The sequence below is a fragment of the Prionailurus viverrinus genome, chromosome A2 (genome assembly GCF_022837055.1).
Source record: "Prionailurus viverrinus isolate Anna chromosome A2, UM_Priviv_1.0, whole genome shotgun sequence".
Classification (NCBI taxonomy): Eukaryota; Metazoa; Chordata; class Mammalia; order Carnivora; family Felidae; genus Prionailurus; species Prionailurus viverrinus.
Genome location: NC_062562.1, coordinates 31,018,923 through 31,031,317, shown reverse-complemented (window position 1 = coordinate 31,031,317; position 12,395 = coordinate 31,018,923). Strand labels below are relative to the sequence as shown.

At 46.0% G+C, this 12,395-nt stretch overlaps 1 protein-coding gene across 6 annotated transcripts in view; it reads left to right on the top strand.

Moving 5' to 3' along the window:
• The window catches only part of PRICKLE2 (prickle planar cell polarity protein 2), a 325,723-nt gene that overhangs the window by 259,336 nt on the left and 53,992 nt on the right, over positions 1–12,395 (top strand). For all 6 annotated transcript variants that reach the window (XM_047850085.1, XM_047850086.1, XM_047850084.1 and 3 more), the window contains 2 exons: positions 8,205–8,318; positions 11,471–11,608. In XM_047850085.1, the coding sequence (XP_047706041.1) occupies positions 8,205–8,318; positions 11,471–11,608 (252 nt within the window). The remainder of the gene's footprint in view (positions 1–8,204; positions 8,319–11,470; positions 11,609–12,395) is intronic.

Sequence of the window (12,395 nt, the reverse complement as noted above, 5' to 3'; positions counted from 1 at the left end):
TCGCATTATATCATTTGAGCCTCACTGCAATACATTAAGGTAAATATTATCGTCCCCATTTTACAGATGGGCATATTGACTTTATAAGAGATAAAGTAACTTGCCCAACTCTGTACAGATGGGGAGTGTTCAATCCGGTATTTAGACCCAAACAGTGTGACTGCAGGACCCAAACAAGCACTATAGGAAACTACCGTCCTGCTTTTTCCTTACATATGTATGGGTATATTTTGTCTAAAGGCAATATTGAAACTGTTACCAAAAAAATAAGTAAGCAACTGTTGGGGAATTTTTAGCCTGTATGCAAATGTGTAGACATTCTTCAAAGAATGTTTTGGTAAAACTGGGGTAGGGGAGTCTTCATGTAGTTGCAGTTTAAAGGGGACGTGTTTAAACCCCAGGGTCTTTCATTTCTGGGGCCTCTTCTTTAAGACAGGATAAAGTAACTGTCAGGTAATGCTCCAAACTAAATGAAAAGTATTTTCTAACTAAACAGTGAAGTTTAATACTGTAAGTAAAAGATTTTAAGAGCTTAAAGGTTTGGGAAGAGAGCGGGTGTGTGGAGCTAGCAGGCCTAGAAGCAGAACAAGTCATGTGACTTGGGATTATAGGAGCTGCTGGAGGACGTAATGTGATTATTTTCTTTAATTTGAACAAAGTCGATTCAGCTTGAAAGAAAATCTCTGACTTCACATGCAAATGGGTGTTGGTTTGGCCCCTTCCTCTTAAAGAAACAGTCCCTTGGCAGTTATTCCATTCTTCCTTTGAGCCTCTTCCCCATCCCCCCCACCCCAGGAATCATCAGGGACTAAGGAAGTGCTTTGATGGGGCGAAAGGGAAGCTCTAAGAGTTTTACTCGGGGCCCCTCCGGAAACCTCACCTGTGTGTTCTCTTGCTCCATGTCTCTCCCAGTCCTTCGATAAACCGGAAAGGCAGGAGGATGTACAGCGTGCATTCCCTCAGCAAACAGGTGCTGAGTACCTGCTAGGTACAAGATACTCCTCTGGGGGTGTATCGTGAGCCAAATCCCGGGTATTCGCGTTCTAGAGGGAAGAGAGAGAAAATGAACTAGTAAAGTATGCATCAGCAAATGGTAAGTTCTCTGAAGAAAAGCAAGTTAAGGGTTTACCACTTTCAGCACTACTGACATTTCAATCCAGATTTTTCTTCGCCGTGGAGGCCCTCTTTTGTACTGTAGGAGTTTTAGCAGCATCCCCGCCCTCCAGCCGTGTGCCACTAGCCTGCCACGTTTGCACACGCACACACACTCCAGCTGGGACAGCCATAAATGTCTCCAGACATTGCTAAATAACCCCTGGGGGTCAACATTAGCCCCAGTCGAGAAGCACTAGTCTCAAGACTAAGAGGTGGGGGTGCTGATTTATTAGAGTAGTCCTCTCTGATCGGGAAGACCTCTCTGATGAGGTGACCTTTGAGCAAAGACTGGAGGAAGTGCGGATGGGCGTCACATAAATATCTAGGGGGAGGAATGTTCCTGGCAAAGGGAATAGCTAGTGCAAAGGCCCTGAGGTGAGAGGAATATCAAGGAGGCCATGGGAGTGGAACTGGACCCCAGGAATATAGTAAGCAATATGATCAGCCAGTGTTAAGGAGGCATGATCATAATCTTTATAGTGAAGACTGGCTTTGAATCAGAGAGGAATGGGAAGTCATGAAACGTTTTGAAAAGAACACTGACATGACCTGGTTAATGCTCAGATAGGGTTATTCTTGCTGCTGAATAGAGAATCACCTGCAGAGGAGCAAAGGTGAAAGCCAGAGTCCAGAAGCAGCCATGGCAGCAATTCGAGTGAGCACTTAGTTGTGGCTGGACGGTCCTATAGGGGTGGGGGAAAGCGACTGGCTTCTGGATATGTTTGAACCTACATCAGACATGATTTTATGTTTCGTCTCATTGGGAGAAGAAAAAAAGGGGGGCAGCCTTTGAAATACCCTTCTTTGAAAATGCCTCAAATGAGCTTTAATTCCTGATTTTTGATCCTAATCCTATGGGACTTGAAGCATGATGGAGGTACTGTGTAGGCATTCGATATTAGACTGTTATTTCCTACATTACTTCCTGAGTAAACCAATTAAAATTATAATGTGGGTCTCTAAGAGAAAAGGAGAGGAGCCAAACTTGGTACAATTTTACCTCTTAGATGCCACTCAACACCACTTTTCTCCTCTTGCTTGGGTAATGAAATTCTGGCAAGTGGGGGCACAGTGAACAAATGGCCCTTAAAAGCAGCCCATCACCACTTGCTTATAGCTGTGATGTTCCCCAGTTGTTCTCCAGGTCTCCATTTCAGAACTCGGGTGCACTTTTCATAAAAATCTCACGTGCCGCAGATTCAAGCAACATCTTTCCCTTCTCCGTGGCACCTGCCTTCTGAGACCTCGGGCATTTTCTAGATATTGCCTCCCTGAATTGAGGTAGATTAACTGAGGTTCCAAGCTTCTCAAACTGCAGGAAAGGGAAAATATGAAATAAGGTCCAATCTTCCAGTTAGTCTCTGGGTTAAGATGGGCTTTTATAAAGCCTTTCAAGTATGTCAGCCCACATCAGAGATTACACGTCAGGAGATTTTGCCTTCACCTTGTGGAGTCACATCTGCCTTCCTCTTAAGCTGGTGTATCTCCTGATGTGGTGTCAGGTGTTTATTAAGAATTCTGGGCTTTTTTTTTTTCAGACCCAGAAGAATAAAAATGGGGATAATGTTGAATGAGGGCTTCCCGTGATTCTGCAGTATGCTAACTCTGAGAACCAGTGCTGTATCATTTAGAAATTGCCGTCCATTCCTAACTGAGACTGCAAATAAAGAAGTAATTTATTTCTCTCATTGATAAAGTAAGTTCAGAGAGAGGCAATCCAGAGCTGTTATGGTGTTCCGTGGTATAATAAAGAACTTCATGGTACAAAATGGCTGCCGGAGCTGTAGCCATTGTTGTTACATTCCAGACAGGAAACGATAAAGAAGGGGGAAAAGGCCAAAAAGGGTTTTGCCAACTGCTTGGCCTCCTTTGAAAGAACTCTCCTAGGAGTCACATGCTATGTGTCATTGGCCAGAATTTATTTGCATGCCCATTCATAGTTACTAGGGAGTTGCAAAAATATTATTCTAAGTTGGGCATATTGATGCTTTAAGTAAAATTTTGGCATTCTTATTAAGGAAGAAAAGGAAAAAGGATATGGGTAGATGGCCATCTCTGCCATACTCCCTTATACCATCATTCCATGGGGTTGTGGAAAGACAGTTTAATTTGGGGTATATCATTTTTTAACTACTGCCTGTTCATTTTGGACCATATTTTGGTTATCTTATGAAGAACACGAAAGGAAAATGTGTTCATCATATATGTGGTCAGTCATACATACTGGGAATCTACTATATCTAGGTTTTTTCTGTTCCTTTGCATCCATCTGCCACTGTCTTTTTTCCTTGATAAAGAAGGCCAAGAATCCACAAAAAAAAAAAAAAAAAAAAAAGGGAGAGGATGAGGAAGCCAAGTCCAAAAATGACTTTTCCACTTTTTAGCTGTGTGATGCTCGGTCTAGTGAATACAATGTACCAACCTCCAGGGTGTGGGGAGGGTCCATGAGATATTGTATGCAACAACACTTTGCCCATCAGAGCCACTAAATACATAAATATATTCACTGACCCTTTCCTTCATTGAGATGGTAAAGGACAGTTGAATCTGAGATCAACCAAGAATATCTCACTTCTTTGTTGGGTTCCCATTCTTAAAAAAAAAAAACATGGATGCTTTTGATATGGAAAATGACCTGCCCCAAAAAAGGAGCGCTTTGCCCTTAGAATTTCTCATCCTTGCCAGAGCTGGTGGTATCCCCCTTCTTAAACATATATGTATGTGGGTATAGCAAGAGACGCCTGCAAAATTAGGTGATACTGAACAAGTTCCTTCCCGTCTTCTGAGCCTCCTGGATGTCCTGGAGAGCAGAGGAATATTAACATTTACCTGGCAGCCTCGTGGGGTTGGCCGTTGAGGGAGAACAGTTGCATGACTCTAAAACTCTCAAAATATTCTCCCAGGCCCACCAGCAGGGGCATCCCATAAGGAGGGGTTATATACAAATGGAAACCATCGGGCCCCACCCCAGTCCTGCCGAATTAGAAATGTGTGTTTTAATAAGCCTTCCAGGTGGTTCTGATGCCAGCTAAAATTTGAGAACCACTGCTCTAAATTAAGCACTTTGCATGCTTTGTCTTTCTTTAATTAGCACACTTTTCTTTCCAACGGGGAGTCATTTGACTCCCTGCCTTCCGTCTCTGCCCAGGCAGAAATGCTGTGAAATGTGCAGTTGCTTCTAACAAACCCAGTCTTTCAAACTGGGTGAGGCCTTGCTTTGTAGATTTTATTTGCACACTGACTAAAGCTCTTACAATCCATCTTGACAGACACTGAAATTATTGCCAAACCTCACTGCTGGGAGTGACACCTTAAACAAAGGCCTTCAGCAATTTCTTTGTCACGGGCCAGCTGATTGTGTTCAAAATGCTTTTATTTGGGGGAAGTGTACCTCATACACCTCAACCCAGGGCAGTAGCACAGGGCACCCCTACCTGAGCGATGAGTAAATGGAACAAAGTTTCTAGCACATTCCATAGTCCTGCTTTCGGAGAGTGATGCTCCAGATACACAGGAGGAAAACGTTATCACCATACCAGGTAATAGCTTGGAAATGGTCATCCTTGACAAAATTCTATTGGACTTGATTACTTGTGAAAATTAGGGAAACATGGTTGGATGAAAATGAGCAGTCTGCAGTATTTTCAGGGGTGGTACCAAATTTAATTTTTGTACTGCCAGAAAGTATACTAAATATTTCCCCCTTACCATTGGTTTGCTTAGTGTTTGTTTTGGGCTACACGGTAGTTTTATTTTGGAGGATGCCAGGGGAAACTCCAATGCAGCAGTTCTGTGTTCAGCCAGAGACAGAGTGGGAATTGAAGAGAGGAGTTTCTCCATCATTCCCGTCCCTTTGCTCGAGGAAGAGCTTGCAAAGGCCAGCCCTTGAACACCAGGAGGGGACAACCAGCCAAGCAGCGGCAGGACCACTGGAAGGGGTTGAAGGACCAACTCATTCCCCTTCCTCAGAGCAAGCCAAAGTGCCTACCGTGTGACACGGGGATGCTTTGGAAGGTTGTTAATTTACCAATGAACTCATTAGCTGACTTGGTTTTCATAATGGTGCATTTCACGAGGTAAGTTTTTAAGTCGTCCACCAAATGGTTGACTGCCTTCTGAGAAACTATTGTTCATGCATCCTGTATTCATGGAGTTACTGAATGCTGGTGGAAAGGACACGTTTTCAGCAATGGTGATCAGTGGGCTTGAAACCTAAACGACAACACAAGATGCCCAGCCAGGGAAGATGGAGCTATGTTCTTAAGAGTAGTCACTGCCTCTGTTGACTTTGGAATTCTAAGTCTTTAGGATGGCCGTCAGCACGTCAAGGTATTTATTTAGCTAACTGTCTCTGGAGTTCTCCAGTCATGGCCGCCTCTGCTTCTGCCCAGCCCTGTCGTGTTGGGACTCCTTTATCTCCAGTCTTAAAACAGGGTGGAACTTCTCCATTCCAGTCTGCAGGTGTAGACCTGGCACAAGATGGGGTAAGCAGGGTCCTTCTCTGGCGATTTCGAAATTGAGCAAAGTGAGTCATTCTGGGACAGATCTGAAGTGAGGTTGTGTAAATTCGGGTGCTATGGGAAACCTTAAACTTCGAGAAGCCAACAGGCAGAAGGGAAGGAAACTAGGGCAGGGATCAGAGGACACTGGGCATAGAGAGATGAGAATCCCTCACCAGACACCTTCCAGGTACAGGTTCCATTTCCTCATGAGGCCCTCCTACACCACTGGGTTTCTCGAGACAACAGCACATCATTACAGTAATTTGCACTTTTTTTTTCCCTCTGAAATCAGACCAGCTTAAATATCATCTTTCTCCCTTGTAGCCTTCTTTCTTAGACTAAGATGGGTGGGGGCCTCAGGGTGTGGTCTCACTCTGCAAGTTGACAGTGTTGCTGTATCTCTCAAAATGGAAAAGAGAGGCCAGGAAAATCCGGATTGTTCCCTTTGGAGCATGCGGGCTGGATAATAGACTCACCACTGTGCATTCATGTTTATTGTTTTGAGGGCCAGGTACCCAGCCTTCGCCTCATTTAATTGCCGTGGTCCTACGATGAGGATTCTTAGAGGTTATGGAGCTCACTCAGGAGCACGGAGATGGAAAGTGACAGAGCCATGCGTGGGGGTTCTGGTCTCCCTGGCCAAGCTGCAGAAGAGGCAGAGAAGGTCCCAACTGGGGTCAGCCCTGGACAGTATCAGCAAAGGCTTGGCTCAAGGTGTCGCAGTCACAGGGGCTCTCAGGGATACCTGTGCTCTGGGCAGTGAAGAGACGTATCTGAGAAAGGAGAGGCTCCATCAAGCTCAAATTGGACTGTTATCAAGCGTCTGCAGTGATTCCTTTCTTATTAGCATCTGTCCTAAGGTTCTGTCCCTAGGGTAGGAGTTGTGAAAATGTCGGAGGGATACTGAGGCAAGGCTTTGCTCCAAGCAGTCTCTCGGCGTGGGACGTAAGGCCCATTCCCTAAGACACAGTGCTCTGTTTTCTGCCTGCACTTAACCTGCTATAGTGTATGGTGCCCGGATTCCTCTGAGCGCAAAATGGCGTGCCAGTCTCTGATGGGCCCGTGGCCAGCTTCTAATCCCAAACTAACTCGTGATCTGGGCTTTCATTTCTTCTCCGAGAGAATGCTGATAACCTGTGGGCTGCTTTCAAAACCCAGAGCCCTTCCTTCTCATCCAGGACGTGGCTTCCCGCCAAGTCCCTCTGGCGAGGCGTTGCAGGGCCCTGTCTTGAGAAACCACCTAGTCTGTGACGAGCAGTCTATATGGTTGACTTTGAGGTTTGCTGAAGACTGTGGTAGCCACACATGATGGTGAATGGTTGCAACCATTTTTTATGAAAATAAGGGTGGCTTTCGCATTTTGGTGAGACCTTGTCCCTGCAAAGCCTTATTTCCACCCACCCCCACCCCTCACGCTTTAACAGTTATGGTTTAGTTTCTGGAGATCAAAGTAGACAGAGATTTTTAACTCTTTGCCCCAGCATTCCCAAAACAAATGTTCACGTCCAGGGCTCCCTGAACTCAAAGGAATTAGACCAAGTTTGTGAAGTGCAACAAATATGATGAATTCAGAGCCACAAGTCTTCTGTCTTCTCTGTCTTGTTGAATGAATACCTTGTTTTGCAAGAGCTGGTCGTGATGCTAAGAGATAGTTGAAAAGAATTTTCCATGATGTCATCTGAGCTTGTGAGTTTTTTGTTTTGTTTTGTTTTTGGCTTCTCCTATATAATAACATACCTTCCGTTTTGGCCGATTTTTTCTTACCCTAGCTTTGCATACAGCTGGATGGTAGAATGTCTGTTTTGTTTTCCCCAGGCAAATCTAGGTGCTTTCTCAAGTCTTTGTTAGAGTTGAATGAGCCTCAAAAAGTACAAGAATATGTCCTAACAGTTTTAAAGAGGAGCATTCTAGGATGTGCAAAAATACTCATGTTAATGACAATTTTTAATTACATACTCAGTATCCCAGATTTAGTGACTCTGTTTTCCGACAGATGTGAGCTGCTACCTGCCCTTACAAAGAGCTCAAAACCTAGAGGGCTTTTCATGTAGGTGGAGGCTGAGGGACCCAGCAGCTCACCCAGTGCCAGAGTCTGGCTCTGGCTCCAGTGTGAGGCAGGCACTGACACATCCCTTTGGCTAGGGAGGCACGGAGCATGCCGGAGACTCACAGGGAAAATGGTAAAGTTGCTCTCTCTCTCTCTCTCTCTCTCTCTCTCTCTGTCTCGGGGGGGAGCCTGACGACAAAGCCCTACCAGCCTATCTGCCGACTTCTCTTCTTCTAGAAGGCGTGATGGCTTTGTTCTCCCCCCTGCAAGAGAGGGAAAACCCCAGGAGGGGTGATTTGCCCCACTGCCTCTTCAAGGATGAGTCCGTCTGCTTGCAGTGAGAAACGCATATGCCGTTGAGTCTCGGAAGGGTGGAGAGAAGGGGGAGTGGAAGAGTAGACGGTGTCCCGCTGCAGGAATGACCCTCCCGGGGAGTGGGAATGGGCAGGTGGTTTGAGTAATGGGCATGTCAAGTGATCCCTGTGCTCTCCATCCCTCAGGTTCACCAGTACTACAGCTGTCTCCCAGAAGAGAAGGTTCCTTATGTCAACAGTCCTGGAGAGAAACTTCGGATCAAGCAGCTATTACACCAGCTGCCGCCACATGACAATGAGGTAAGGGGCTAGCGGGGCCTTAGGAAGACTGTGCGCGGAAGCTTCTGTGCACTGTCACCTTCTTCATAATCAGAATGCTGTGATCCGTGAGCTCTCCAAAGAAAAACTCCCGTGCATTCGTTTTAGGCTTTAGCTTCCTTAATTAGGGCCAAGAGAAACTGCCCGACACTTTCTGGAGAGAATTCTCGAAAGGCAGATCTCATTATGGACTGGACTTGCCTCTCTGCCTGGTGCTGCTAGCTAGTTTGGGGTAACCAGGGAGCCTTAAAAGTTAAAAGCTCAAGTCCAGGTTTTCACTGAAGAAGAATGAGCTAGTTGCCAGAGTCCCTTAGCTGATTGCAGTTCCCTGGGCCAGTTCAAGCCCTGCAAAAACCCTGTGATTCTCTGGAATCTTCAGCATCGTTTCATGTTAAACGAGTGTGCAAGTTTTCCACATTATGCTGCCTTAGAAGTCACATGTCCAGATCTGCAGCTCTCGAACGTCTGTGTTTTTGTCGTTTAAAGGCCATCTTGCCGGGTCACCGTTTATACACGTGGAAGAATGGCTTGCAGGCCGTTGGTTTTTTTTTTTTTTTTTTCTGGACCTAGACAGTAGGCACTGTAAGCAGGCATTTCTTATCTCCGAAGTCAGATGGCCCATAAAGGGAAATACGTGAATGCGTCTTTAAAAGATCATCCTGCTTGAGGGGTTTAGGTTTATAAACTAGAAATTAATTTTTAAGTATCTGGTTTTTAAAAACAGTCCTCCTCTAGAATGGACTTATCCACCTAACTCTGATTGCATGCGAAACAAAAACATAAATTTAAATTGAAAGGAGAAATAACCCCTTAAGAGAGCTGGGTGGACCCCAGCTTTCTACCGACGGCTCCCACCCACAAGCCGGATCTCCAGGGAAAGGAGTAGGTACTATTTTATTATTTATATTGCCACATTCAGATCAAATGGGATAATTCAGATGCCAGAAAAATAAATTTGAGTAAGTGAAGCAAAAGCTTAAAAAATTGAAGCACGTCCCTAGAAAGAGAGCCATTTTCCTGCTGCTCGTTTGGACTTCATAAAACAAATACAAGCAGTGTTTCCTCTTTTTTTTTCAACGTTTATTTATTTTTGGGACAGAGAGAGACAGAGCATGAACGGGGGAGGGGCAGAGAGAGAGAGGGAGACACAGAATCGGAAACAGGCTCCAGGCTCTGAGCCATCAGCCCAGAGCCTGACGCGGGGCTCGAACTCCCGGACCGCGAGATCGTGACCTGGCTGAAGTCGGACGCTTAACCGACTGCGCCACCCAGGCGCCCCCAGTGTTTCCTCTTTTAAAGCTGAGAGCGAGCACTGTAACCCGATGCCCAGCTAACTAATTTGGAAGTGAAAATGCGGGTTTTTACAAGCAGGAGAGGGTGTGCCTTTCTTTAAAAGCACATCCATAAAATGTCAGCTGTGTCACCATATATTCTGGGCTGTTCGGGTCACGGCAGTGTCCTCAGGGACATCCACATGAGGACTTTTTTTTTTTTTTTTTTAAACTCTTTTTTACTTGATAGAGCAAGGTTCTCTGTTCTCTGCTGTTAATGATTTATTCCATTTACAGTTAACTGTGGTTTCATGAAAAGAGGCCATTCAAATTCCTTCTTCCTGTTGGTGAGATTTCCTTACTCATGACCCCGTGGGCAGATTTCGCCCATTTGACATGGCCCTTTGGAGGACAAAGAGTGATTCTCAAATCAATGTTTGATCATTCTGTCATATGCCCCGATGAAACAGTTGAGATACATACAGAGGCACTGGTTTTCCAATTGGGATGCGACTGTCCTGGTTCAGAAGTTTCCCTCTAACCCCTGTGTCACATATCATCTGAGCATCTCACCTACCTTTCTTGATGTTCACATTTCTCAAAAGTCAGACAGGGAGGCGGGATTAGATCCATGTTGCCCAAAGTGTGGCAGACACACAACTTTAGGTGACACACAGACATGGCAGTGAACGAAAAGTGAACCATGTAAGGAGAGAATCCCTCCCACTTAAAGTGTGCTCCACTCCTCGTGACTGAGCGGTTGCGTAAGCACCGGGGAATTTCATTCTGGACTATCTGTTTCCTCACACCTCTCCAGCTCGTGCCAGTCCTTACTTGTGAGTAACCAAGTAACCACTTGTAACGTGGTTACACTTTACGAATCTCTGCTTTAGGGTCTCCCACAAGCAGAAGTGGCTAGAATCCCGCAACACGGTTTCATTTTTACACTGTTTAGTTTTATGGTTACCATCTGATTTTGGTAGGTGATAGGGACTTGCGACTTATAGTCGTAATATACTGTAATTTTTTAAATGTATTCAAGTTTTTAAAAAGTGAGTCCGTTTTAAAACCAGCGTTAAGTAAATAATAGTTCAGGACCATGGCAGAATTCCCATTGTGTGAGTTCGTAAGGGGAGAGCCTGGGGAGTGCTGGATTTGAGTGTCTCCGAGTGTCCCTTGCTTACTTCTCCGAGGTTGTGTATTTAATGAGAAGGAAAATATCTTATGCAAGTTGATGTGTTAGCCATAGCCCAGTGGGCAGCCCTTTTCCCTCCTGTACACGGATAAACATGCAGGGACTTCCATGAAGCAGCAACCATAGCTCTGGTCCAACTCCTTAGCCTCAAGGCTTTGGTTGTCCGTTTTGGCAAAATAAGATGGGAGAACAGAAGTTGAGAGCTGCTCTGGCTTGCTAGCATGGAGCCGTCCATTGGTGTCAAGGATCACTCACGTGGGCACGTGGAGGTGAACATATCTGGACCCTGCCATCCATTTGAAGAGCCACCTCATTTTTAAAGAAGGAAAACGTCCCCGATTTTGACCAGCACCAGAGCTATCCCGCATGATGTGAACCTTAGTGTGGCTTAGAGCAGGGTGGTAGGGATGAGGAACAGTTCCAGAACCTTTAGCCTGCTTATGACGTGGGCTCCGGAGTTTGGCGCCTCTCGTAAGCTGTGTTGGCTGTCCGCCATCTTAGGTAGAGACTCCCTTTAAACAGCCCCGAGCCTGCTGGTGGGACCGTGCAGACCAGAGCAGTACAACGGAATGGGAGCGTGTTTACCGAAGAAAACTCCGGGGCATGGGCTTCAGAAATCCCATGGAGCAAGGGCGACATCCACTCTGCCGCTCTCTGTGTCTGTTCAGGTTCGATATTGCAACTCCCTGGATGAGGAAGAGAAGAGGGAGCTAAAGCTCTTCAGCAACCAGAGGAAACGGGAAAACTTGGGCCGAGGGAATGTCAGACCCTTCCCAGTCACGATGACAGGAGCTATTTGTGAGCAGGTGAGCCTGGATTCCAGGGAGGGAGGAGGGATTGCTCTGACCTCCTTGCACGTGTTTGTTTGTTCACCAGTTCTTTTATTGAGTGCCTACTGTGCGTCATGCGCAAGTCTAGCTCTCAGGGATACAGCAGCAAACAAAAGACTTGAGAGCTTGATTTTGCCCTTGTGTGGCGTTCGGTTCTAGGGGAAGAAGTCAAACAATAAAATAAAGAAGAAAAAACACAGCGGGAAAGGAGGCTCCAAACACTGCGAGTCTGAGGAGGTTGCGATTTTCAGAAAAGTGGCTGCTCAAGGCGCCTCTTAGAAGGCGGTTTCTGAGCAGAGGTTCCCAGGAACTGCGGGAGGGGGTACTGCAGATCTCAGTGGGTGGAGGGAACAGGCATCTCACAGGCTTTGAGGCGTTTCTTTTTTTTCTTTAATTTTTTTTTAACGTTTATTTATTTTTGAGACAGAGAGAGACAGAGCATGAACAGGGGAGGGACAGAGAGAGAGGGAGACACAGAATTAGAAGCAGGCTCCAGGCTCTGAGCGAGCCATCAGCCCAGAGCCCGACGCGGGGCTCGAACTCACGGACCGCGAGATCGTGACCTGAGCTGAAGTCGGACGTTTAACCGACTGAGCTATCCAGGCGCCCCTCTTTTTTTTTTTTTTAATGTTTATGTATTTTGAGAGAGAGAGACAGCACGAGTGGGGGAGGGGCAGAGAGAATGAGGGAGACCAAGAACCCAGGCAGGCTTCATGCCATCAGCACAGAGCCCAACACAGGGCTTAAGCTCACGAAACTGCGA